The sequence below is a fragment of the Equus przewalskii genome, chromosome 1 (genome assembly GCF_037783145.1).
Source record: "Equus przewalskii isolate Varuska chromosome 1, EquPr2, whole genome shotgun sequence".
Lineage (NCBI taxonomy): Eukaryota > Metazoa > Chordata > Mammalia > Perissodactyla > Equidae > Equus > Equus przewalskii.
This window is the reverse complement of record NC_091831.1, coordinates 51372281-51399811: the sequence shown is the minus strand read 5'-3', so window position 1 is coordinate 51399811 and position 27531 is coordinate 51372281. Positions and strand designations below refer to the sequence as shown.

Below are 27531 nucleotides of genomic sequence, written 5' to 3'. Positions count from 1 at the left end.
TGAGTCACAAGGATGGTGAGAGATTCTGAAAACAGATTCTGGGGAAGAACTGAAAAAAACTGGGATTGTTTAGCCAAATAAAGAGAGGATTGAGGACTATTTCAAGAAAACGGGAGGAAACATCGACTGTACCAAGGTCCAGCCTAACAATTCTATGAACAGCTCCGAAAAAGCATCATTTTCTTACCTTGTTCATACGTTATATCCAAGAAGTGAATACTGGTAACCTGAATACTAAAAATAGCACCGAAAGTTCCAATTTCACTTTTTCTTCCTACTTCTGCTCCAACATCTCCAATTCTAAAAGTGAGCATAAATTCTTAAATTCTACAAACTTCTTTTCAGTTGACTATCCATCTTCAGTCCATTATCAAAAGAAGATATGAATCTGGTGTTCTAAAATGAATTCATCACTCTAGAAAACACTAGAAGATCTGCAAGTCAAGAGAAATTCCAAATGAAGGGGTCTTAACTTGGGATAAGCTTTCATGGGCGATGGCAGTATGAATATCTAGACAGCGGTATCATTGACCAACTGGTGACTGGCTCACATATGGTTAGATTTTGCCGGCCTCTCTTCTAGTAGGAATAGTCGCGATAGCTGAGTGCAGACAGCATACATGATTGTTATTTATTCAAGACACTTTTTACATGCTCATTCTGCCATTATTTCAGGACAATATTCAACTATTTGATTACATGGCCAAGCTGAATTTTAACTTTGAAATGAAAGGAAATAACCTCCCTTATGTGTTCCCAGGTCCTTGGAAAATATTCTGTCACTAAGCTGTTCTAAAGCCTTGAATGTCTTGGATACAGATTCTTGGAAGTGGGAACTTCTCCTGTCAAAAGTCCTTTGGGCTGTCACTTTGCAATTGCATGAAGCAACCTCTTGAAGAAAGAGCCATGTTGGCACTCGGACAGCATGCTTCCACAGTGTTAACTGTGCTATGATTAGATTCTTTAAAGAATGTATGGTTCACACAACAATATTGCCAGAGACCTTGTGAGAAGGTCCTTTGGAAAGTATCTTTACAAATTTTTGATAAGCCCCATATGTAACTGATTTCTATTTTGAACTGAAGGATACTATAAAGACCACATTTGTTTCAGTGAAGAGGCCCTTCTGTAGGGATTCCTCATGTTCATGAATAGAATAATTCAAGAATATATTGGGGCTGGCCCAGTGACATAGTGGTTAAGTTCACGCACTAGCTTCAGGGATCCTGGATTCCCGGGTTCGGATCCCAGGTACGGACCTATGCACGGCACATCAAGTCACATGACGGCGTCCCATGTGCAAACTGGAGGAAGAGTGGCACAGATGTCAGCTCAGGGTTAATCTTTCTCAAGCAAAAAGAAGAAGATTGGCAACAGATGTTAGCTCAGAGCCAATCTTCCTCACCAAAAAAAAACCCCCAAAAGCAAACAAAAGAATATCATCTAAGAAACCTCTCAAATTTCTGTCTTAGGGAAAATAGTACAGCTAGCCCAACAATGGGAGTTAAAACATAAAAAACAAATACCTTCACAAGATTATTTAATGGACATACAAAATTTACATCTAGGAAGGAAAGAAGGAAAGGATTGTTCTAGTAAGACAAATTGTTCTATTATGACAAATTGTCAACCCCTTAGCATGCTTCTTATTAGAGACATTTATACTGTTATCTTCAACACAGAGCAAGAATCCTTCCTATATCCACATCCTAGGAAGCAGCTTGACACATCAAACTCAAAAGTGGTCCGAAACAACCATTTAAAATACAAATTTCCAAGCAAAGACCATAGTCAATTTCTAACTACATGTACTTGAGAAGTCATTTTCACTACTGGCCACTTGGGGCCCAGCTTATTTTGACAGAATTTTCAAGGAGAAAAGTTATACAATATGATTTATAAACATATATCTGTACATGACGAACATATAAAATATACATTTATATTGACAATATAATATATATTATATAATATATATATGTATAAATAAAAGCAAGGACTTGAAGGACTTTAACTACCTGCCTTCTATTGAGGCTGATAGTAATGCGAGTAAACCCTGCCCTAAATCACTAGAATGTGTGATTAGAGGAATTCAGAGGGGACAAATAAGCTAATATTGTCCCACAGAGCTCCCTAACACACAGACCCTCCTTCTAATGATCCTATGATGATAATACCATCTTAGACTTCAGTATCACAAGTGCTTCCATAGATAGTAATTAATTTTTTCTCAGTTGATCTTCTCAAAAATCAAGTGAGATAAAGCAAGGTACCCATTTTACACACAAGGAATCTGAAGGTGTAAACATATAATGCCTTTTCCAGCAAATGACAGATCTACAGGACAGGTAGAGTCAGGATTCCCCTAACCTCTCATCCACCGGTCTTTCAACACTGCCATGCTGTCTGTTCCCCAACCGTACAGTCAAAGTCCCAGAACCAGAAGGGATAGGGGAAGTCACTCTTTCTCAATTTGATGAGACTTTAGAAACAGAAATTGAACTGAGGGAGCTCCCACCATTAAATTCAGCCGTACCCACACCCACATCTTTTGGTCTCTTTTCTCGATTTCAGCTCAGATTCCTCTCTTTCTTCTTTTTTTTTCTAGAGACACATTTGGAGATGAAACCATTCATAACTGCCCATCCACAGACAGTTTGTGGCAGCATAATTGACAATGAGTCTGCTGCAAAAAAAATGAAAATGCTGCTTTAATAACCTTGGCCTAAAATACATTCTGTTGTATGCCTCAAAGGGTTTCAATAAAAAGTCAACCTGTAGAGACATATTTTCTTGGCTTAAACAACAATCCAAAGCATATAAATGTAGTCCAACTATAATGACATATTTATAGGCCAATAAAGCTTACACTGCAGCTTTCAGGCTTCACTTAAAGGAACTCTGTAAGAAGCAGTGTTATATAAAATAATTTGATTTTTTTTCAAAGTATAGCCCAAGGAATAAAAAATGCAAGTTTGCTATGTTTAACTGATAGTGTTTATATTTCTTAGTTGCTAAAAATTTTGTAAAATGAAATAATTCTTCATTTGACAACTTCCAACTGCCATACCAAATATGGGTATCAAGTCCACTTTATTACAAAAGCTAAGTACTGTAATTCTAAAGACAAAAATAAATAACTAGAGGCTTGTGTAGTGAATGATTTAATCAACCCGATTCTTCTGGAAAAACAGGTTCCTGTGTTCCTTATGCTTATGAATAATACATTCCTTAAACCTTTCTATTTTAACACTGTTATTTTTTCTTTTTTTTCTATAAACTTCAGTATGAAACTCTCTGAAAGAAGGTAAAACATTTCACTGAGTAAAGTCACAATTTGAATTGGTTTCATATTGAACTTTCTTTCTTTGAAAAGGACAAAGAGGAAGGAAGGGGACGAATGTACTCTAACACATCTCAGAAGTGTTTTTGAAGATGATTAGTTTTCCCACTATCTAGATCTGTAGTTTCGGTCACCAGTCATTTAGAATCTTAAATGAAAACTCCAGAGATTTTTAAAAAGCAAACATGACATCCGCAAATATTGTCCTTGAAGAGGAAGGGTTTAAAAAAATGAAAGAGTTGTGATTTGAATCAGAGCAGTTATTGGAAGCTGCCATTTGGGGCAGAGTTTCTCTTTGTGGAGTATTAATTTGTTGGCAGACATACATTTTTCAGAACATTCTTGTTTTTTTACTATTCAGACAGAGACAGGAAGTGACACAAACTGGGATTAAAGGGAACTTATGCTACCTAAGCAAGAAGAGTTCTTTAATTAGCTTTTATATGGTAAAATCCCTTCTTTGTCAACTTAATTATTATCTTATTACTGATTTTAACATGATGAAATAATTCAGTGAAAAAAATAACAAATCGGAGTTTTACTTTATCCACAGAAAGGTGAGATCTTTTCATTCTTTGCTTAGTTCCACCAGAAAAAAAAGAGGAGGGTCTTAAGTAATCTCAGAGTTCATCTTCTTTCTTTGGTAAGAACAATGAGGAGTTGGAAGTGTTCTACAGAAGGAAAAACCTAATAAGTGTGTGAACTTCCATTAACAATGTGGTATTGGAAGTGGTTTCATTGTGGCCAAGAGAAAAGGAGATAAGAAAACCACTGTGTAGAAAGAAAAGTACAGACAACAAATATTTTGATGTTGCAGACAGAGAAGGGAAGAGGTTGCAGAGAAATTTGCCGGGACAGGAACGCATACAGCAAATGACATCCCCTATCTCCCCAACATAAATCCTAACCATGTAGACTTGTAAACCTCAGATCAAGCAGATACTGGAAACTCATTACATTAAGGAAAGTTTTTGTTTCTCTTTCCACATTATTACAACACAGTGTGCATTCCAATTACAAAAGCTATTTGTCTCGAATTCCCCACAGTTCATACCAACTGAGTAGAATTTCAAGGCCCCAAATTCTATCCTTAAAGGGGTATTTTACATTAAAAACAAAAAGAAAAAGTACATGGTGTTGCTTGTTCACCAGAGGCAAGCCTCCCAATCAAATCTGTTGATTATTTTTCCTTCTTCAGCATTAATCGTATGGCTGTCTCCCAAATAAGAGCCCCCCCGAAAATGAAAAAAAGAAAAATCAGAATCACCCAGAAGCCCTTTATCAGCACATATTGCTTGGTCTTGCCTCAGTCCTACTGAATGAAGAATCTGAGGAAGCTGGACTCACTAACCAGTATTATTTTTAAAATTCCCCTAAATGAATCTAATAAACAACTAGATTTTAAAACCACTAAATACTATGAATATTCACTAATTTCTTCTGGAATCAACTATTAAAAGGGTATATTATGGGCATTCTTTAGAATTCAGGAAGATCAAAACCTCTAAATCTTTTGAGAGAATTGAGAGATTGGGTTTCTTTTTATATTCATTGATAAACTATCAATTTTAAACACAAAACAACTCTGCTATAAATACTCTTGTTTATATGTGTGACATCAAGCTTAACCATCTACACATCCTTTTGTCCCCCACTGGGTTTCCTGTTTAGTTTTTTATTAGTAACAGTATATTCCAGAACTAAAAGAAAAAAAAATCAAACAAACAAAAGAAAGGGTTTAATGTTAAGGAAAACATAAGACAATAGCAATATAATTTAGATCATGCATTAGGAAAGTAACACAACAGATGTATTATTCAGCATTATCACACGTCAGAAGACTAGTCATTGTGTGTTCAAAAAATTGAGGGGGGGGTAACAGCATATATAGGAAGATTACTGAAAAAAAAATCTTTGGCTTTAAAAGGAAAACCATTAGATTAATAATTTTCTCTCAATGTGCACAGGACAATCAGGCTGCCATGTCCAAAATATTATTGTCTGACATCTACCAAAAGATGCCAGGAAGCTGTTGATCGTTAAACTCAAACTGCAAGAAAACATTAAGGCTGTTCCCAAAGCACAACACAGTTCATCACAGACCAGAATCACATGAAAGACACCGTCAGTTACTGGTGTTATTCAGTCTCTTTATGCCAATTAAAATAAATAGTCGAGGTTTATTGTAACAGTTAAATTCTAGGTTAAAAAAAACAGGAAGTTGTCACATTAAGGCACAAAATAGCGCTACGAAAAAATCAGCATTGTGCTAGAATGAAAGAAAAAGATGCCTTAATATGTTAAAAGCGAAGTTCCTCTTTGTCTAAAGAGGAAATAAGTAGTCTAAATCAGAGGTCAACAACTCTGGTCTTGAGCAATGCTTGGAGAGTAAGTCAGTGAATGCCACAGGGAGATATAAACTGGAGAAAAACAAGGTAGGGACACAAAAAGTCACTGGAGAAGAAAGTGTTAAGAAAGAGCAATAGAAATAACTATAGAGCCTCTCATATCCACCAATCACTGTGCTAGACCCTTTATATCTTACATCTCACAGTGACCTTGTAAAGTTCCCATATTTTTCAGATGGGGAAACTGAGGCCTGGAGGTTAAATTATTTGCCTAAGGCCACACTATTAAATAAGCAGCAGAGTCAGGATTCAAACACTAATCAGAATACTCCAAATCTCAAGTTCTCCTCTAAACTTATACTGGAAGAGGGGAAGGAAGGAAAGAAAAACAATATACAGTTGACGGTGATGACTAAATGCCAAAAAGCTCAGGGAAACCTATGCCACAAATTGCCAACCAGTGGCTCCCCCGCTTTGACACTGCTCTCCGGCTCCACATTAACTGACTCATCTCTCTTCCTCACTTTGCTTTCCATCCAACATAAAACATGAAATTCTGACCCGGTGTTAATAGATGTCATGCTGTCTGCTTAGACCAAATATTTAGACTCCTTATTAACTCAATTTTAGGTGCCCTAATTAAGTCTTATGCCTTGACACAGACTGGAAGCTGCTTAAGGCCATGTGTTGTATCACCTAGTTTCCAGCACAGGGCTCCACACATAGAAGGCCCTGTGATCCAATAGGTAACGTTTGTTCCTCACCCACCCAGTTATCTGTCCATCCATATTCCCAGGTTCCTTTGAGGTTAAAAAAAAATTTATAAATATATACATATATGTGTATATATATATATGTATATATATATAAAACAGGGTTTCCAGAAAAATCTACAACAAAAAAAGTTAGTTACTGGATACGCCTACACATTAGATTTCGAAGTACAAATTATATTTACCAAGGTCAGCCTTTTCCTTGAGAACATCTTTGAAGTTGAGTCCACTGTTTAGGGTTGACTGCCTGTACTTCAGCAGAGCTTCCTTCTGTCCATTTCTTCCCAATGCCTCCGTTTTCACTGACCCAGCCTGGAGGCCACATCTCCACTTGGAGAAATCAGAATGTACCCACTTGACCAGGTCTTCAAGCTTCACAATCACCTTTTCGGAAACAGCAATGACTTCATCCTACAAGAGGTGGTTAGGAAAGAACAAAAAACATTATTTGTGGTTCTGAAGGAAATGATAAATTTTCAACAAGCCCATGTGAAATACCATTTGAGTGGTTTAACCTTATGCAAGCAGACAATGACTTTTCAGTGACAGAGAATCTTCAATAACTCAATTCGTTTCAATGGCTTTTCACCGCTAGTTGTCTAGTTGAGGAGTAATTTATAGGATATATTTATTCTATGACTAGAAAGCGTCCAAAAACTCTGCAGTAATTCTAATAGCCATTTTTAATGCTGGCTGCCAGTGCCCACTCTGCCTATCTGACCACTTGGGTGAAAGCTAATTTTTAGGTGCAATTAATTGCAAAAATAAAAAGTGAGAACTAGATGACTAATGGTTAGCCTGTCTCTATATAAATGGCCTAAGTAAATCTGGGATTCTTGGAACTCTGACTCACCCCCAAATTCCTATGTTTATGGTACATTTTCCCTTGGCTTATACACAAATATTGAATTTAACTTTTGTCCTAAAATTAAATAAAACTGTGATGTAATCCCAAAAGAAATACTTCATAAATGTTATGTGCTTCCCACTGAAAGAAACTTACACATTCTCATGTTTCTTAAAAACTTTGTAAGTTGAGAAATGAACTGATTTTTTCTTTTAATACATATGGGGTAAGAGGCGAGAGGGCGAGTGAGGAGAAAGCTTTTGAATCTAAGCAAAGTAGTTGAAACTTCAGTTTGTCCTATGGATCATAAATTTGAATTTTAAGCATCTCTAATTGCTTCCAGGAAACAACCAACTTTTCTGACTCAGAATTAATCCAGCAAGATATTTAGTAGATATCCACACATGGAGCCAAGGGGGGGGAGCTCTCTTACCCAAAGAGTCTTTGGAAAAGGCTTAAGAAGATCATCTCACTGGGTTTTAAGTTAAATTATTTGAAGCATTTGACATTTCAACTTGAAGCGACTTCTTTCATTTCTTTTACTTCACATTTCTGAAGAAAGCTTAACTGTGAAAACCCCTAAGCTTACAAAATCTTAGAAATATTTTTGACCAACGACAACAGGAAGATGTCTCAAAGCTATTAAACAAAAGGAATTCACAAGTGATTTTGGCTAATTTTGCTGTCAAACATGACTCTTTCCTCCTTCTCCCCCACCTACACACACACACATACAGACACACGCACACACTTACACAGTATTGCACACACTACTCCAAACCAAACAAAAAAGCGTTTATTAAGATAAGCTCCACACAATAAGAAGCTCTGGATTTAATTTTTAGAGTTTTTTTTTAAAAGGTAGGATCTAAAATTTCATTTTTCCCCATCCAATTCCAAGCTGCTTTTGAGAAGGAAGTTTGTTAATGAGCAGCAAAATAACAAATACTCTATCAAAAATAAAAAGTGAAACTTCTGTAATGGAACCTTCTCTCTTATCACAATTAAATGTGAACTTCCACTAAATGGGAGACAAAGGAGAAACTGTTTTTACCCTCTGCTCAAGAAAAAAATTTCAATACTTTATAAACACTGGGGCATATTACAAAGTACTATTTCAACGGGTGATTTCACTCCGGTTCACCACACCATCCTCTTGAAATAAAAGATCTGTAGTTGTCACGCATTTTTATAGCTATTACATGGTGATTATTAAATGTCAGAATAAAAATTCAGGCTGGGTATTGTTTCAAAGCATATGGGAACAGCTCAGCTTCTCGACAGAGCTCACCAGAAATCAAGTTTAGAATATCCTGGAAAATAATTAAGTATCATGGTTAATAAGTCTCAACATTAGCAAAGACAGAATTTGGCAATAATGTTACCAAATATGGTTCCTCAGAAGAGACAAGTTTGGAGATGAGTGTTATTTTCAAATAGCTCTAACTATGATCAAATGATTATCATTTCAATTACCAGTTGCTTCAGATCTTTTCCAAGAAATGGCATGACTAGCTCTGGCTGGCTTACAACACCCGCCAAACAAATACTTTATTAACCCAGAGAAAATACAATCCTTATGATGTCATTGATGAATAAACCCATCTTTCAAGATTCAGTCTTTAGATTTTGTCCTCCCTCCTTTTTTGTCTCTCTGAAACAGAGCTCCTCAATATATACACAATACATAAAAACAAATGCAGGAATTCACATAAACATGCATAAGCCATAAACCCACATTTGGATTAATTGTGAAACCACCAGTATGTTTTACTGTGGATTCACAGAGAAACTGGCCCTGCAACATTGTCAAATGCCAGGATTTAGAAGGAAATCTGATAAGCGGAGGAGGGGAAAACAACAAACCAATCCAAAAAACAAAGCAGCCAACATATATATAGAAAATGTCTCAGGAAACATGACTTTGTACACACAATGCCATAAATCACATGCTCGTATTTACTATTCTGAGCAAGTGCTGACTAAAGTTCCTAATACTCACCATTTGGGCAAGTCTCTATGTCTAAGAAAAGAATTTCAATAAGCTCATCTCATGCTTACATTAGCTCTCCGCAAACTGAGAATTAGCACTGGGATAAATATTGCTGATTTACCCTAATACAACACAAAAGGAACACAAAGAAAAACACTTTGTTATTCTATTAATGTACCTTGGCTTTTCAATTAACCCAGCTCCTGATCAATATTTATGTAGGCTGTGTTGAGACACTTTCTAAGTCCATATCCCCTTTCATCATCGTTTTAAACTGCCTATTTCTGTAATTTGGATTTTGTTTCTACCATTTTATAAAAACAGCTACTCAATCATGGAATCCTCTAAGTCAGAAGAGTTCATCTAGTCAAGAAGTCATAAATCAGCCAGCCGGTGTGTATGGCTGGCCTCTCCAAGTGTTCTAAAAGTTGAGAAATTTTGCACAAAGTATCTAGACTTGTCTTCTCTTAGAAAATAAAAGGGGTATCTGGCAAAAAAACAAAAAACAAAAAACAACCCAGTTGAAACTGAGGAACAGTTGCTTTCTTTAGACAGATGCAAGATCTGTAATTTACCATTGTCCCACCACTCCCTATAACTTTACTTTCAGCCCGCTTTCCCTTACCTGCCTGGTCCCTTGGGCAGGAGTCCACAATTTAAACTTGCATGCCCTGATTTAGTCCACCTCTGTCATTATAATGATGAGGACAGAGAGGTTCAGCGACATGTCCCAGTGCCAACCTCTGGTAGAACTTGGACAAGACTCCAGGCTTCCTATCTGCCAACACAGCATTCATCCTGGACTCTGGAGCTGGACTGCCTGGGTTCAAATCCCAGCCCTGGAGTTTCACTCTCTGTGGAACACTGGGCAACTTCTTTAATCTCCCTGTGCTTCAATTTTTTTAACATAGGTTAAAAAAAAAAGGACAATAATACCACCTACCTGTCATAGTAATCGCAAGGATTAAATGGGTTACAGAAATGGAGTGGTAAGTCAGCATTAGCTATTATCATTGCCATTAGTCCTCTGCATCGGTGTTTTCCAAAGCACGCCATGCAGAGATGAGTTTATGGATAAACTTGGTTTTTTTTAACAGAAGTTACTCATTGCTTATTTATTTTTGTGGTTACTTCCATTTTTGGGAAAGTGGTACTGGTTTTCCATTTACAGAAAATATAGAAAGTTTCCTCTTTAAATAAATTTAAGTTTAAAAATGGGTCAATTTGAACAAAACCATTAAGTAAACACAGGGGACGTGTGGGTATGGCAAAAAAAAAAAAAGTCAAGATGCTATGAAAATGTCTGACATTTGGGACAGTGTATTCTATCAGTGGCTCTCAGAGTATGGTCCAGGAACCCTGGGGAATCCCTGAGAATATTTCAGGTGGTCCACAGAGTGAAAAGAATGATCATAATAAGACATTATTTGCTTTTTTCACTCTTATTCTCTTTCAAGTGTGCATGGTGGGGTTTTCCAGATTCTATATGATAGATGGTATGGCAACAGAACGAATGCAGAAGCAGATATGAGAATCCAGCTGTCTCAAATAAGCTAGACTGTAAAGAGATTTACAAAAATGTAAAACAATGCCACTGTTTTTCCTAATTTTTTGTTTTTGAAAATATGGTTAATTTCCATTAAAATGTGTTACATTTACATAATGGGTCTATACTGTTATTTTTATTTTTAAAATTAACTTACAGTAATGTTTCCTTTTTTGGTGTAGAGTTCTATGGAGTTTTAACACATGGCAACCAGTGATCTGTTCTTGCTTTGTTTTCTCTTTTCCAAAACGTCATATAAATTGAATCATACAGTGTGAAATCTTTTGCAACTGTTTCTTTCACTCATATGCCTTTGAGATCCATCCACGTTGCTGCAAGTATCTACAGCTTGTTCCTTTTTACTCCTGAGTAGTATCCCATGGTACGGATGTATCACAAGGTTTGTTTACCCATTCACCTGTTGAGGGACACTGGGCTGTTTCCAATTTTGGTGATTACAAATAGAACTGCTATAAACACTCTCATACAGGTTTTTATGTGAACATAAATTTTCAATTCTCTGGAGTAAATATCTAGGAGAGGGATTGCCGAGTCACATGGTAAGCATATATTTAATTTTACAGAAACTGCCCAACTGTTTTCCAGAGTGGCTGTACCATTTTGCATTCCCACTAGCAATGTATGAGAGTTCCAGTTGTTTCTCATCCACGCTGGTACTAGACACTGTCACCGTTAATTAATTTATCATTGCCATTCTAATATGTATGTGGTGGTTTCTCATCATGTTTTTTAATTTTCATTTCCCTAATGGCTAACGATGTTGAACATCTTTTCAGGTGCTAATTTACCATCCGTATATCCTTTTTGGTGAAGTGTGTGCTCATTTTTAAAATTGGGTTGTTTGTTTTCTTCTGTTGAGTTTTGAGAATTCTTGTACCTTCTGGATACAAGTCGTTTGTCAGATATGTGGTTTAAAAATATTTTCTCCCGTTCCATAGCCTGGCTTTTCATTCTTTTGACAGTGTCTTTTATAAAGTAAAAGTTTAAAATTTTGATTAAGTCCAATTGGTCAGTTTTTTTCTTTTATGGATTGTGGTTTTGCTGTTATATCTATGAACTCTTTGCCTAATCCCAAGTCATGAAGAATTTCTCTTATGTTTCCTTCCAAAAGTTTTATAGTTTTACATTTAGAAGTAAAATCCACTTTGACTTAATTTTGTATAAGGTGTGAGGGTCAGCCTGACATTTATTTTTTTGCATATGGATGTAATATTATTTTTATTTTTAAATGAAGTAAGTATTTAAAATTCTTTCTCAATTTTAATGTCTAATTCAGTAAACATCAATAGGTGTAACCCACATAAACAAAAGCTCTTTGGGGTCCTCAATAGTTGAGTGTGAAGGGTCTTGAGTCCAAAAATTTTGAGAAATACTGTATTAGATCACTAAACCAAGGCCTTTCTTATTCTTCATTTTGCCTGACCTCTGAGTAACATTTGACAATGAACAACCCTACCTTTGACCTGAAACGCTTCCTCTTGTTAAGAACTATGAAAGGGGTGAGATTTTACTCTACTTTCAAACTGACAAGTTAGCCTGCCACAGTTTCACGGATGCTGATAGAGGACCCAAGACCTCTCTGATCAGAGACAGAAAAGGGTCTATTGCTCACAGCAATGGCTGTAGGCAAAGTATCAGCATTTGTGTTGGTTCTTTAATTCCCAATACCCAAAAGGAGAGGCAAAGACGACTAATGATACCTGCACATACAGTGGGGGGCATTACAGGAGAAGGACCTTGATCATAGGGAACCCAAATTGTTAATGCTATTCAGTAAGCATGCCTGCCCTTTGTTCTGGAGGAAGACATAGGCTCTCTCTCTCAAGGCTGTTCACTATATAAACACCCTTGAAAAGACAGTCCAGAACAAAGGCAGTCAGTGGCTCTGCTCACAAGATGTGGAGCTACTCAATGGACACATGAAAAACACTACCATCTCTACATTTCTTTTCTTTGTTCAATTTCTCTTCTTCCTTATTCCATCTCCCTACTAGGAAAATGCAGGAAACATATAACCTTAGACGCAGTCTGGGTCCCGGTCTTCTTTTTCTGCATATCACGACTGAAGAAATCATTCTCTACGGGGATTCCAATGTTCACCGCTAAGCCCATGACTACATTCTACAGTTTGGTCCCAAAAGTTCATCTGGACTCTAGTCCCTAGTTGTCAATTTAGATGTCTCAGAGTCAACTCAAGCTCAGTGGAACTGCACAGTCCATTTGGCTTACGTGTAAGAAAAGATCTTAGTTGACACAAGAAGAATTTGATACTCCCCAACTGTGGCTAACCTCTCCCCATATCTATTCTTCCTTTCTTCTTTAATAAAAAACTGTTAATTTGCTGGGCACAGAATAAAAGCACCATTTTTCTGCTTCTCTTATGGCCAGGTGCAGCCATATGACCAAGTTCTGACTGATGGGATTTGAGTATTAGTGATGTGTGCAATTTCCAGGTCGTGCCCTCAAAGGAAATAGGTAAGCCTTTGCACCCTACAAATGAGGGCACATTTCTCAGGAGACAAAGACTGAAGGAGCTGGGTCCCTGGACGACCTCATGGCGTGGATCACCACGCTAGCCCTGAACCACCCACCTCTAGGCTACGACACAGGCAAGAGTGTGAACTCCCAACTTATTCAAACAACTGTAATTCTGAATCTCTGTTAGACACAGCTGAACCTGTATCTTTACTGATATATCATTCCTCAGAAGAGAGAACATGAATGGGACCTTCCCTGTAATGCCACATGGTCCCCAATGACAGCTCATTGCTGGGGAGCGCTATATTCAGCTGTGTTAATAGAGTCCAAAGGACAGTAAGCACATAAGTGTGACATCAGAAGGGTTGGCAGGGAGAGCATGGAATGAGAAGAGGAAAACAGCATATTTACCTCTATCTTCCCCGAAGATCCTGGATTTTTTAAATATTCATTTAAGCAGTTGAAATATGATAGAAGTTGGGAACACTAAACACATCAACAGGTGATGTTAGCTAAATAAATTGTGAAACCAAAATAATAGTCCAACCGGTTCCACAAGAGTGGGAAATTTTCATCAAGATAGAAACTAAAAATGAAAAAAAACTGTTGTGTCAACTTTTTTAAAGACTAGCAGCAACCACATCAACTTGTGCTTTAACCACTCATGTCAGGCATGTGTACCTAATGTGTGTACCAATGGATTCAGGCAAGGGAAAGGAAGTGCCACCATTGGGCCTGGCTGGGTTCACCACTCTCTTGCTTTCAAATCTCCCTCAGACTCACTGCAATTCGAGGCACCTACCCATTTGCCCCTGTTACACTCCTTGTTACACATTAGTGTGTTCTGCTAACAGGACACACAGAGTGAGCAAAAAGTTTTCACTCTATAGGCACGTGGTTGCCAATTAGACGCTCAAGAAGGTCAAGCAAGACAGAATGGTACTGTGGGTTGACAAGATGAAGCTTGCACTGGCCAGCCATGAAGTGAGAAAAATGAAGACAATGCCGTAAGAATTTCATGCAGCTGAATTTGTTAGATTTCTATCCTTATATCAGTTAGGATCCCACCAGATAATAAATAGAATATTTGAATAATGATAATCCAGGGAGGATTTTACAAAGGGACTAATGACAAAGATGTTGGTGGGTGTAAAGGAACCATGAGAGAGAGAGTACCGGAACCTGGGCTAGCAGTAGCACAGCTATCACCACTCCTAGGCCAAATGGTCAAAGGCGGGAGGGGTGTTTACCAGGATCAGAGCAGACCCCTCTACTAGTGGCAGGGACTCTTCCTTAGAAGGACGCCAACAGCCTGGAGGAATCTCACAGGAAAGAACAGGGAATAAATACCTGCCTTCACTCTCCTCCCTTTCTCCCCCTCCTAGCAAGGCACCTCTGTGGCTGAACCCCACTGGAAGCCACAGGGCCCAGGAGCTGTTAATGAGCCCACACAGGGGAGCCTCCCAAGGCAGAGAGCTGAGAGAAGAAGGGAGCAGCACTGATCTGGAGGGGCCCCCCCATACACTCTTTCTATTTAAGACTTTTTCTCTCCTCCTTTCATCTGGTGTCATAATATCCTTTTTTTCCTTTGAAATGAGGATGGCAACGGATGGTGTAGTTATTTTTTAATGTCCTTTCAAGGCAAAATAAAGTAATATCAGGGGCAGTCCCCGTGGCCGAGTGGTTAAGTTTGTGAGCTCCACTTTGGAGACCCGGGGTTTCGCGGGTTCGGATCCTGGGCACAGACATGGCATGGCTCATCAGGCCAAGCTGAGGAGGCGTCCCACATAGCACAACCAGAGGCACTCACAACTAGAATATACACCTATGTGCTGGGGGCTTTGGGGAGAAGAAGAAAAAAGAGAAGATTGACAACAGCTGTTAGCTCAGGTGCCAATCTTTAAAAAAAAATAAAATAAAACAATATCAGTACTAAGTTGGCCCCTGAACTGGGAATTACTGTTCTTATTACATGCGATATAATGTTAAATCTTTGTTGCAACAGTATTTGATGCTGAATTGCATAGTTCTGTCTTCTACAATAAACACCTGAATTACAGAGACTTTTTAAGTGCCCTTGCCTAACGTCTACTTCTCTTGTACTTCCCAAAGAGCCAAGGACTGTGCTGGGCCTAAAGCATACAACAAATACTTACTTTAATGGCACACCATCTCTGGATGTTCCATGTTGGGAGAAACTAAGGGGTGGCTGAGAAAGCACTGGCTTCTGAATCTGATGGACCCTGGTTCAAATGCAGCTCTATTGAGCTTAATACCCATGTTAATCTTGGGACATGGCATCATCTTGCCAAGGTCTCATCTAAAAACAACGGGGAAATAGGATAAAAGAACCCACTTCATATGGTAGTTAGAATGGTGAAGTTGTTACAATACACTAGTCAGCACAGAGTAGGCGTCCAAGAAATGATGGTTATTACTACTATTCCATAATTATCACTTGAACTGAAAATGAGGAAATGAGGGTGAGTGGTATTCAGATGTTACCTGTGAGTGACTGTGTGTGTTCCTAACTCTTCCTAGTTCTTTGAGAAGAATAACACCCTTGTAGCTCCTGCTGGGTACCTCCAAGGGAAAGCTGGGCCAGAAAGCAATAAAGAATGTCTGAGCTTCTAAGTCATTTTCCTCAGCCCTCAAGGATACGGCAGTGGAAAACTCTGAGATGCTTTACTTTACTCATACACTAATCTATGAAATTAACAGACAGCATCTTATCTAACCCCTAGGAGGACTCTCTGAGGTAAGTATTCTTGGACCCATTTTAGAGATGAGAAAACTGAAGTGGGACCAGAAGCCAGCTTTGGGAGCACCGTCATCCTTCTGAGAAATTGGTCCCTTAGGTCCTTTCAGTAGTAACACTCTGCCCTACTCCTACCCTGGGACAAAAGAACCCTCCCCTACATCCTGCCAATTTCCTGGAGTGGGTGGGATTTAAAGTTTAAAGAAACAAACAGGATTTTAATTTTTAACTTGTATTGTGTTTTTCTCCCCAAACTAAGACTACAGAAATCTCCATTCATGTGCTGGTTAAAAATGTGAAGAATTTTATGTTGTCTGACTGATGAAGAGATCCTCTCAAGTCTGCAAAGGTTTAATTTGACCCCCTTAACATGATGAAATGGATTTTCCATGGAGGCTCATTAGTGTATTGGGTTCCAATTTCCCAAGCCAGCCCCTTCTCTTCCAACTGTTTCCTTCTCCCTCACCAGTCATTTGGGTGAAGCTTGGGGCTCAATGAATTTTGGAAACCCATCCTGGAACAATTAGATGGGGTAAGCAAACAGAAGACCACTCTGAAGCGCATTCATCAAATGTAATGCCACCATCCTTCATGGTACAACCAAAGGCGTCTGCGTATCAAACAAGTAATTCAAAAATCCTAAATATTTTATGTTCCTAAATACATTTTTAATACACACTAATCTAAAACCTGTTAGGCTGCAGCCTGCTCCCCTGACAGGAGTCCAATTTCAAAGAAAGCCCCAGAAACATCTTCTCACTAATTCCCAGGTCCATGTCTTTCCTTTTGGACTTACCATGCATGCATCTTTTACCTTCCCCCAAATTAAAAACAACTTACATGAAAAGCAAGAAAAGTCATCCTAGATATTTCCTCTCAAAACAGGCAAGCATTTGATATCTACAGAAGATGCCTTACATCAATGGTCGAGCCTGCCCACCCTTCCTTTGGCCAATCGAATAGGGTGTTAACTCACAGTCTATTTTTTTAACTACTTTCAGGTTGCCATAATAAAAATTACCTTGGCACCCATATGCTTAGCTCTGGCCATTAAAACATAAGCAAAAGAAGATAAATCAGCCCAATTCCAGGGTCTCCTGTAAGGCCCAGCTGAGTTACCTATAAGAACATTCTAGAAAAGTAAAGACCATAACAATAAAACTCAAACTCAACCACCATCCAATCCAGATGTTCTAAAATGCTAAATGACTTCAAACCACTACTTTTACATCTCCTGATCTTTTTTCACCTAGTTTTTACAAGCATATGACACTCTGACCAGGTACACAGTTTTAGCAGGGCCCATATTTCATACAGACCCTAAAAGGAAGAAGAAAAGTCTTTGCCTCTGTTGGTATAAGAAAATCACAGTGGAAGCCGTCTGAATCTTTCAAGGTTATTGTTGATCTGGCACGGAGTCTTGATATACTGCTGTCATTAATAAGAAGAGCCGTCTTCACAGAGAATCACTGAAAGCCTTATGCCTATTTAGAATGCTTTAATGTAGAAACCAAGTAAATCTTCCTGTTTTGTGTAGCCTCTATTTAAACATAAACATATGATTTAGACATGCTCCCTCTTGTTAAACATTTTTTTGCTCTGTTCACTTAGCACAGTTCACATTATTATCCTCACATGTACAATGGCAGCGGAATAATTTGAGACCCGCAGCTTTATTTAATAATGTAATTATCCTATATTGGATTACTTAAAGGGGCTTTGTATTTTTAAGTTCTAGTTTTTCCTATATTGGCAATGTGCTCTGCCACGGTAAATGATTCAGGCTTCAATCAAAAGCTCTAAACTCAGTTTGGAAAAATATTGAGTGTTTTTGAGTAAGCCAGGATTAACGCAAGAGCCAATTTGCAGCCACAGTTGGTGACCTTTCTACTCCTGTTCAAAGACTGTGGTGTGGAGGCCAACACAGAGGACAGACTCCAGCAAGTACAGGCACCTGATTCCAACTCTTCTGCCACCTCAGGGAGGTTGTATAAACCAGAGAATAAAGCCCAGGTTTTCCTCAGGGTAAATTTTCTGAAGGCAGGGCTGAAACTTGCATAGCCTTCCATGCCCTCCAAGATCCTGTACTGTTCTAGGTGGAGCTTAAAGAATGGATGGATGGATGGATGGATGAGTGCTACTGGGTGTTCCGACAAAACAGTTGCAGAAGGGAATCCAGAAGGACCCATGCTTAGCACCTTTAAGGGAGTATTCACAAGCTGAGCTTCATCCAAGGATACTGTCAGGAGGGATTTTGTTCTCGCTTTTCCCCAACTCAAGTCAGTCTGATCCAATTAACCTGTATTAACTCTGTTCTGTGCCAGGCACTGAGCTGAATACCAGCCATGGAGAGATAAGGATGAATAAGACACTGGTGCTGCCCTTCAAATGCACAGTACCCAGGGCCTCCTGTTCCCTGCCTAGGAAATGAAGGTTACTATGTTTCTAGTCCTTTGCCAGAGAAGCCATTCACTCTTTCATTCTCAATGTCCTGAGCATCTACTCTCAGCTGTGTTAGGCACTAGGAACAGCTGGGGAAACATGGACACCACTCTCGAAGGGAGGTTGGAGGGAAAGACAGTACACAACAGCCCTCAGCGAAACGTGATTTATAGAATAAGAAACTGTCATAAGTGATTTCATTCATTCAACAAATATTTATTGAGCACTAACTATACATCAGGCATTGGGGTTACAGTCGGGAATAAAACAGACAAAAATCCCTACCTTCCTGGAGCCTACAGTCATGTGTAGGGTGTGGTGGGGTGGGGTGGGGTGGGGTGTGTGTGTATGTGTCTTGAGGGAGAGGGGAGTGGGGCAGAAGAGCCAGAAAAATAATAAAATCCAAAGTAAAAGAACTGGAAGAGGCAATAACGGGAGACAAGCAGTGGAACTGGGGGTGATCTCCCATGAGTGGTCAGGTAAGGTCTCTCTGCTCAGACTCTAAGGAAGAGAAGGAGCTAGCAAGGTTAAGAGTGGAGGGAAGGCAGGAGCAGAACACAGGACACTGTGCATGCAGAGGGAACAGGGGATACAAAGGCACTGGGAGGAACACGGTACACTGTCAAATTCAAGGTTAAAAAAAGAAAAAACACAAGATGCCCCATGCATTGTCTTACAGCTGATGCATGCTTCTAAATTTGAATCCAGACTCCTTTTCTCTAAGTTTCCAGTAGGGTTAGTAGGAAAGCTACCCCATAAATCAAGTTCCATTTTTAAAAATTGACCAGAATCTGCTTAATGTCACCTTTTTCTCAAACTTTTAATGCTTACGTATGTATGTTTTGAGCATTTTGTTGAAAACCAAGTTGCACCCTCCCGGAAAGAGTTTTCCCAGGAATCAGCTAATTTCCACAGAATTTAAGAGATGGAAGGCCAGCTGCTCCCTGACATATGCACAAGGTTGAAGCCTGGTGGGGACATGCTCATCTCCTACAGACAAACTCATTAGAGGCAAAAACTGGGGCAACAATCTCTTTCAGCTGGATGTTTAGGACCACTTTACATGGACATATGCCAATCTGATTCAATGCCCCTCCTCAACCACCGTGCATGAAACATATCTATTTTCCTATGCATTAAGGAACCTGTTTAATTATACGAGGTACAGGGTCCTCCTTCCCCTTCTACCTGCAGACTCATCATCACACCAGGCACAATGCCCTTTCTAGCAAAACTCTTCAAATTCACTGATCAAGACATTAGGTTTAAGAAAGACCCAATACAGCTTGTTGACATGCTCTAAGACTAACAAATCTTTAAAAGATTAAAGCAACCTGCTGTCTACTCTGTATGTCATCTATAATTAAATACCCCGAAGAGTGGGGAGGTGTTTGGAAGGAACCACCCAAGGAGAATGCATAATAACAACAAAAGAAGAAGAAAAAAAAACAAGACAGGGTAAGAAGAATATCATTCGACCCTCATCAGACTAACTTTATACTGAAGTGATGGGTCCCATTGCTGACTGCAGCAGGCAGCCTCTAAGATGGCCCCTAATGATGTCCACCCCTTGTATTCATGCCCTTGTGTAATCCCCTCCACTTGAGTGTGGGCTGGATGTAATGTCTCACTTCCAACAAACAGAATTAGGCAAAAGTGATGGGATGTCATTTCTGAGATTAGGTTACAAAAGGACTGTGGTTTCAGTCTCGCTTGCACACCGTGAGGGAAATCAGCTGCCATGTTGAAAGCTGGCCAGTGGAGCAGCCCATGCAGCATGGCAAGGAACTGAGGGAGGCTGAGGCCAGCTGCCAGGGAGGAATGAGGCCTTCAGTCTCACAGCTCGTGAAGACCTGAGGCCTGCCAACAGGCAAGGGAGTGAGCTTGGAAGTGGATTCTACCCAAACAGAGCTTTGAGATGACTACAGCCCGGGCGGGCACCTTGACTGCAGCCTTGAGAGACCCCGAACCAGAGGCACTCAGACAGCCTTCCCAGACTCCTGACCCGCAGAAACTGTGAATGGTAAATCTTGTTTTAAGACACAAAATTTGAAGTACTTCATTACGCAACAATGGATAATAATACACTAATCTTTAACGTGGGATACATTTACACATTTTTGCCTGACAATGAAATTAAGCCCGTGAAACAAGGTGCTAAATACTAGTTTCAACCATGCCTGGAAATTAGATTAATTTCTGCTAAGAAGTTGACAAGCCAATGGAAAAATGCTTTATGCAACTGCCTGAATCCTGAAGCAACTGCCTACACAAGAGATCTTTTCTTTTTTGGATACCCATAGAAATTTCCAGGAATACTATTTAACAGTATCAGCATACCTTTCAGGATGGAAGGGGCAAAGGAAAATACAATCTTACCCAGTAAGGCTAACTTTAGGTTTCATCTTCTCTAAGCAACTAGGAGAGGGGCAGAGCTTATCCATCTCTATCATCTCCATAGTACCTCATATACACCAATAAATACTGCTTCAATTTAACTGAATAAAAGTTTGCAGTCAAAAGGCCTATATTTAAAAATAGAAATGTTATGCTTTTCAAGAGCAATATTATATTATGTCCTTAGCTACCACCGAAAAATCCCAAGCCTCATGTCTCTTTTCCTCCTCCCACTTTTTCAAGACATCTTTTAAAGGCCCTTGGCACAGCTGCCCAGTGAGAACTGTGTTGCCTATAAGCATAATCTGCCGGTCCTGTAGACACACAATCCCCCAGTCCTGAAGGCCAAGATCAAGGCAAGCCTTCTCTTTGCTTGAAAAGAGAAAAGGGGGGCGGGAGGGGAGCAGAAAAGAGGCTTTAAAAATTAAGCCCCCTCCCCTAAAAAAATTAAGACAACTGAGATATCTCAATATTCTGACATGCTGAGAATGTTTTCACTCCACTGCTTCGAGGGGTCATTTAAGGAATTCTGGGGGTCAGAAGTGATTTGAACACCTGCTTAGCTGTCTATTGAATTACTGATCTAGTAACATCAAAAATGTGGAGTGAGAAACAGAACCTACCACTGTAAAGAAAAAAAAAACAGAGCCTGTTGATAATTTTAAAAGACACTACCATTTACATGATTCATGCGATTTGCATTAGGAAAAGCATCTTCAGCTTTTTTATTAGAACCTTCTTTTTGCCTGCCCAGATAGTTAGGGATTCATATTTTACAACCCAATGCATTGTTGCTGAACCAACACATTCAGCCCCCAGGAGCACAAAACACAATTAGACTATTATGGAGAATACTCACAAGAAACAGAATGGAACAGATTATTTCACTTAAGACATACAGAATTCAATTATTTTCTGTATTTATAACCCTTGGACACTAGATTCTGGAATAATTTGGTGAGGAGACTGAGTCCTACAGCAGTGTTTTCATCTGCATTCTAGTAATCTGATATACACTGTGGGATTAACCCAAAGCAAAAGGATTTAATGGCTCAGCAGGCAGTCTCTATTTTGAAGATCCTTCTTCTAAGATCCCCAGCCATTTTGGCTGGGACCCTCTCCCTTTACATCATTTTGCTAATGCTTTCTGCTTTTTTAAAAGAACCTGGCAGTACCCATCTTAAGGGAGTTGGCTTGTAACACACTCCCCACCACCAGCACCAAAAGAAGAGGAAAAGGAGGAGGAGATGAGAAGAGGGTGAAACAAATTTTCAAAATAGGGGTGTTTTGAAGAATAGGAAATAGGAGAGGCTTGTAAAAAATGGTGGGAAAGTGAGGGTATTTAAAATAAATTCAATGTTGTGCACATTCAGCAGATCAACACCAGGTTTCTTGGAGGTTGCATCATGAAGGCGGGGGAGGGGCTGGGAAAGACCAGGTTTGAACTTTCTTTGGCATACTGAGATGGAACATCTGGAATGCAGGTTTTGTCTCTTGACTCCATCATTCTCCCATCTCATTTTATTTTGTTGTGGCTGATGGAATAGATACCCCTAAAGGTCCTTTAAGACCTAAATGGAACAGAACAGAATAGTTTTGAGGGTGTCCCCTTCACAGTGACTGGAAACCTCAAATAGGGATCAAAACTTCTGAAATTAAACATCAGAAACATCTCTTGGGACAGATGGAGAACCAGGAAGCTTAACTCTATTTATAATGGATAGTTCTCTTAGTTATTGTTTCTCAAACAATAGTTAGTTGTCTAATGACTCAAACAATAAATTACTTATTAAGAGGCTATTAACAGTTTAGCACCATGACAGGCTTAACAGGGACAATAAAGTTAGGATTTGGTTCCTGACCAGGAAGGGCAGGGCAGATGACTAGTATATGCTAAAAGCCTGGGATAAGACAGGGCATGGTTTGGTGCTCTACGCCCACACAACTTGCATTTGATATTCACACTGCAGCAAGATTAACCCATTTCACAGATAAAGAAACTTGAGACCCCAGAGATTAAGTTGACCAAGGTAATATGCAGCCACTAACTGGCAGAGTAAATAGTCACATTTGGTTCACCAAGCTTCAAGACTAAGAGTTTATATTCTAACTAGAAAGAGAAAACACACATGTGAAATTATTAATCAGCACTGCCTTCAGATTCAAGTCCAGTCTTCTAAAACTGACCTGCTAGACTCCCTGAGGTCTGGCCTCAGCTTACCTTAATTTCCCCTAGACCCTGCTCTCTTGCCAAATGCAGACTTTATCTGCATTGCATTATGCAGATAATTGTATTATCTGTATTGGTCCATATGTCCTTCCTTCCTATTTGCCTACAGCTTTTCTTCTGCCTAGATTTCCCCCTCTCTTACCCTCATTATTCAAATATGAAAGCCCTGGGAACTTTCAAGGGCCTGCTCACAAGCTCCCCTTCTCGAGGAGCCCTGCAGCATGGCTACAGGCCACCTTCCCACTCACGCACTTCTTTCTTTCCACATCTCGATCCCTGTACCTTCCCTGAGGCGGACCTGTGCCCCCAGGACAGAGCCCGGCTCTCCCCCACTGCTTTCTTTGCTGCCCCTTTAGGACCAACAGATTCCTTTTGCTTTATTTATAGAAAATTAGCCAAATATGAAAAAGTTTCAAAAATCGTAATACTCCAAAGCTTTGTTCTAGAAATTGCAAGGTGGCAGCCTCTAGACCGAAGGCATGTTTTGTTTAGCCACACACAGTTTTTGAAAAAGTGGATTGACCTGCCAACTAAAATCACACAAAAATCTGGATTTCTGGCATGTCTCTGGAAAAATGGAAAGTTCTGGCAATATGGGACAACATTCCTGCCCGGCAATGATGAACAGGACCTGAGAAGCATCATTAGAACGAGTCACGTGCTGCCCAGTTCCCCCAAACATTATATTGTCTCGCACACCTGGCTGACTTCACTTCTTCTTACCTGCCTGGCCCCGTGGGTGTTTACACGTGTGCCTCTGCTCAAGGCTCCCTGCTCCCCTAGAGTCAGTGGAAGACATCTCAGAGGAGGCGGCTTTTGAACAGGACCTTGAAAGATGGATACAACTGTTGTGCAGTTTTATTTCACAGAGGAAAATCTCAGCAATTTTATACCCCTTTTCTGACACCGACCCTGTTTCCTCTTCTTGTCAACACAACAGCACAATGTTTCTGCCATCTGTGTTTTGGAATTAAGATGGTTCGAGTTCCCATTCAGTCTCTGTCATTTGCCTGATGCATGACTTTCGAAACCTGGACCAGTTACCTAACCTCTCAGATTACCTTTCTGCAAAATGGAGATGACACTAGAACCTACCTCATAGTGTTATTGTTCTGAGGAGCAAATAAAAGGTCACTTATAAAGCTGTCAGCATTTAGTTTTATTATTACCTTTATGAATATCATTTTAGACCAGCGGTCAGGCAAATATTTTCTGTAAAGGGCCAGAGAGTAAATATGTTAGGCTCTGTGCGTCATACAGTCTCTGTCGCAACTACTCAACTCTGCCACTACAGTGTGCAAGCTGCCAGAGACAATTTGTAAACAACTGGGCATGGCTGTGTGCCAATAAAACTTTATTTACAAAACAGGCAGCAGGCCAGATTTGGCCAACAGGCCTTAGTTTGCTGACCCTTATTTTCAACCTTCTCCACAGCCAGACAATGTAAATCAGCTCTGAAGATGCTGTCTAGGTGTCTAGATATCAATGACATCTAGAACAATCGTGCCTCAAGTGAGCATCAGTGGCATCTCTAACCTGTTACTGGATTTGCCAAGATTAGAATCAGCCCAGAAATCATCCTGCAGGGAGACAGCTCCCATCACCTCCACATCTTGCCAAGAAACCTCTTCCCAATCTTCACCCCAGAATCTCGTTAGAGCTGAGCTTAAACATTATTTCCTCCCAAATGCCTCCACAGCCCTTCCGGGCAGGATCAGGCAGCCCTATCATAGGTCCCCGCATTTTCCCTTCTTCACAATGACCACACCAGAAAATCACCCACTTATTTGTGATAGTTTGATCAATCATGAGAGTGCTCCCGACTTGATGGTAAGCTCCAAGAAGACACGATCTGCCTGGTCTCCCACCTCTGTCTCTCCAGGGCCCGAGAGAAGGCAGTCTGGAGGGATTGAGGCCAAGTTCCCTCTCCCGTGAAATGATCGAGAGGCACTGTGTGCCTGCTGTGGGGATGTGCGATTTAAAGAGCCCTTTTAAACATTTTATTACACAAGTGCACAGTATTATTACTGAGTTATCTGTGTATCTGTCAACTGCCAATTTGACAGCAGGTTCCTAGAGAACAAGATAGAAGCCTTCAAGAACCATACGCAGAATAAGTAAATGAAAGACCAAAAGAAACACTCTTCATAAAGGCTCAATCAGACAATAGGTCAGTATACAATGAAAGTCTCAATGTTAGGAGCTCTCAATATATTCTAAAGTTATAGAGGGACATAAAGGTCATCAGTCCTGGCAGAATCCAGAAGAAACTGGGTTTCAATCTTGGCTCTGAGTCTTAGCTATATATGACCTTGGGCAAGTTAATTAATCTCTTTGGTCTCATTTGCTTCATTAATAAAGTATGAAAATGTCATAATACTACAACCTTAGAGAATTTCTTGAAGAATTAAATGAATATTTAATTTATATATTAATATATATGCAATGCTTGACACATAATGACTACTCAATAAACAGAAAATGTGACTTCATTGAAAACACTGTGTGAAACTTCTGCAGATGGTTTTGAAGAAGAGACAGTTGGGACATTTTCTCTGGATTATGAATACATAGAGAAGAGAAGGGAAAACACTCTAGAAGGAGGAAGCGTGAATGTGGTTCTGAGACTAAAATTTATGGAGATGCTTTTCCTTTATTTTGAATGATCAATTAAGTTGCTTCATCTTACTACAGTAGAGTAAGCTCACTCTGTGAGAACAGAAACCTTTATCTGTGTATTAGTCATATTCACTATTATATGCTCAGTGCAGAGAACTGACACACAGTAGGCACACACTCAACATTTCTGAATGAATGAAACCATCTATGAATATGAGATGGTGGCAAAAATGCCAATTCCACTTATTACCAAGAGCAATATCTCGACAAAGCTTTTCTTAAGTCAATAGAAATATCCCCATTAGAGGGCCCTCTCGGCTTCAGGAAAGAATATGGAAATGAAGGCAATGAAGGTGACATCCAGTCGGGGACCCTGAATGTCAAGCCTGGTTTCTATGTAATCACTGCCCCTTTGGCAAGTATCTTGTCATTAGACTAAAGTCCATACTCTGCATTAGTGATTTTATAAAAGTGATGTCCCATAGAGGCACCATCTACTGGTATAAGACAGGGGACTGGAATGACCCACCCTAAACACAACTATGGAAAACACTTGCCTACTTTCTCAGAGTATAACCTCAAGAGAGCAGCCCTACCCCGAAGCAGCAGACCACTGTGCCTGAGGACGCTGGGTTCTAGTTCCACTTCTGTCATTCACTGGTTCTAGATTTTTCTGGGCTTTAGTCTCTGCATCTATAAATAAAGGGGGCTGGATGCATTCTCTTCAATCTGTCAGTCTATTAAAATGTCCATGCCAAATTAGACACCAGTCTTTTTCTTAGATAACCACGGCAAGTCCTGTTGGTCGTTTTTATCAACAATGCCAAGGAATCTCCAATCAATCACACCTTAAACCAAATGTGTCTGTGCCGATGGCAGAGCCAGAGGGACCAGCTGCAACTATGGATACGCCAACGTTCCAGCCAGGAGAAGGTCTCTGGGAACAGTATAAGCAACCTTCTCTGCATGTGACCCCTTCAGTGCATGTCAGTGGCCTTCGTTCCACAATGGAAATTTCCAACCAGAACGTCCTTAAAGTTGGGTGGTCACAGAAGAAAAACAATTATACCCGGGCCTGTCGTTGAGGAACGTCTGAGGTCAAGATAATGAGTGAGAACATTCGTATTCTCTGGTATATCTCGCTAGTTTGATTTTTTTCCAGTAGTACTCTGAGCTGGCCTCAAACTAGATGATGGCAAGCAAAGCTTGGACCAAACGGAAAACAGTATTCTATCGAAATGATTTCCACCTCTGATGTTCCGTAGGGAGCTTGAGCCAGGCCTAGCGACAAGTAACTGAAGGGTAACATGTCCTGTTTTCTCTTTAGCATGCAAGGCTTCCCTTGTAGGGGTAAAAAAACCACAAAACCCTATACATCCATATCCATATACAAACAATTTAATATGTAGGTATATATACATATTTTTAAAACACATTCTTCCATTAAGAAGAACACACAGAATTAACAAGTTTAAATTATTCTCACTTAGGGCTTTGTCTCCAGTTATACTGTGTTCTTTTGTGCTGGTAAAACATGTGCTTTAATTAGCAAATATCTGTAAATAATTTACTTGCTTTTCAAATACAACAGAACAATGGGGTCAATTTTCACATACGTTTACCCAGCATGCACCCTGGGTCTTAAGGCAGACTTTCCCATTGTTCAATAACTATATCAAGCTGCCCAACTCTTGCTGCCTTCCTTGGTGGAGTGGAGGGTGGGGGGAGGGGGCTAG

The 27531-nt window shown here is 39.7% G+C and overlaps 1 protein-coding gene across 4 annotated transcripts in view; it reads right to left on the bottom strand.

The window, feature by feature from the left end:
- The window catches only part of ARID5B (AT-rich interaction domain 5B), a 175651-nt gene that overhangs the window by 137783 nt on the left and 10337 nt on the right, over window positions 1–27531 (bottom strand). For all 4 annotated transcript variants that reach the window (XM_008532588.2, XM_008532580.2, XM_008532595.2 and 1 more), the window contains one exon: window positions 6650–6875. In XM_008532588.2, coding sequence (XP_008530810.1) covers window positions 6650–6875 — 226 coding nt within the window. The remainder of the gene's footprint in view (window positions 1–6649; window positions 6876–27531) is intronic.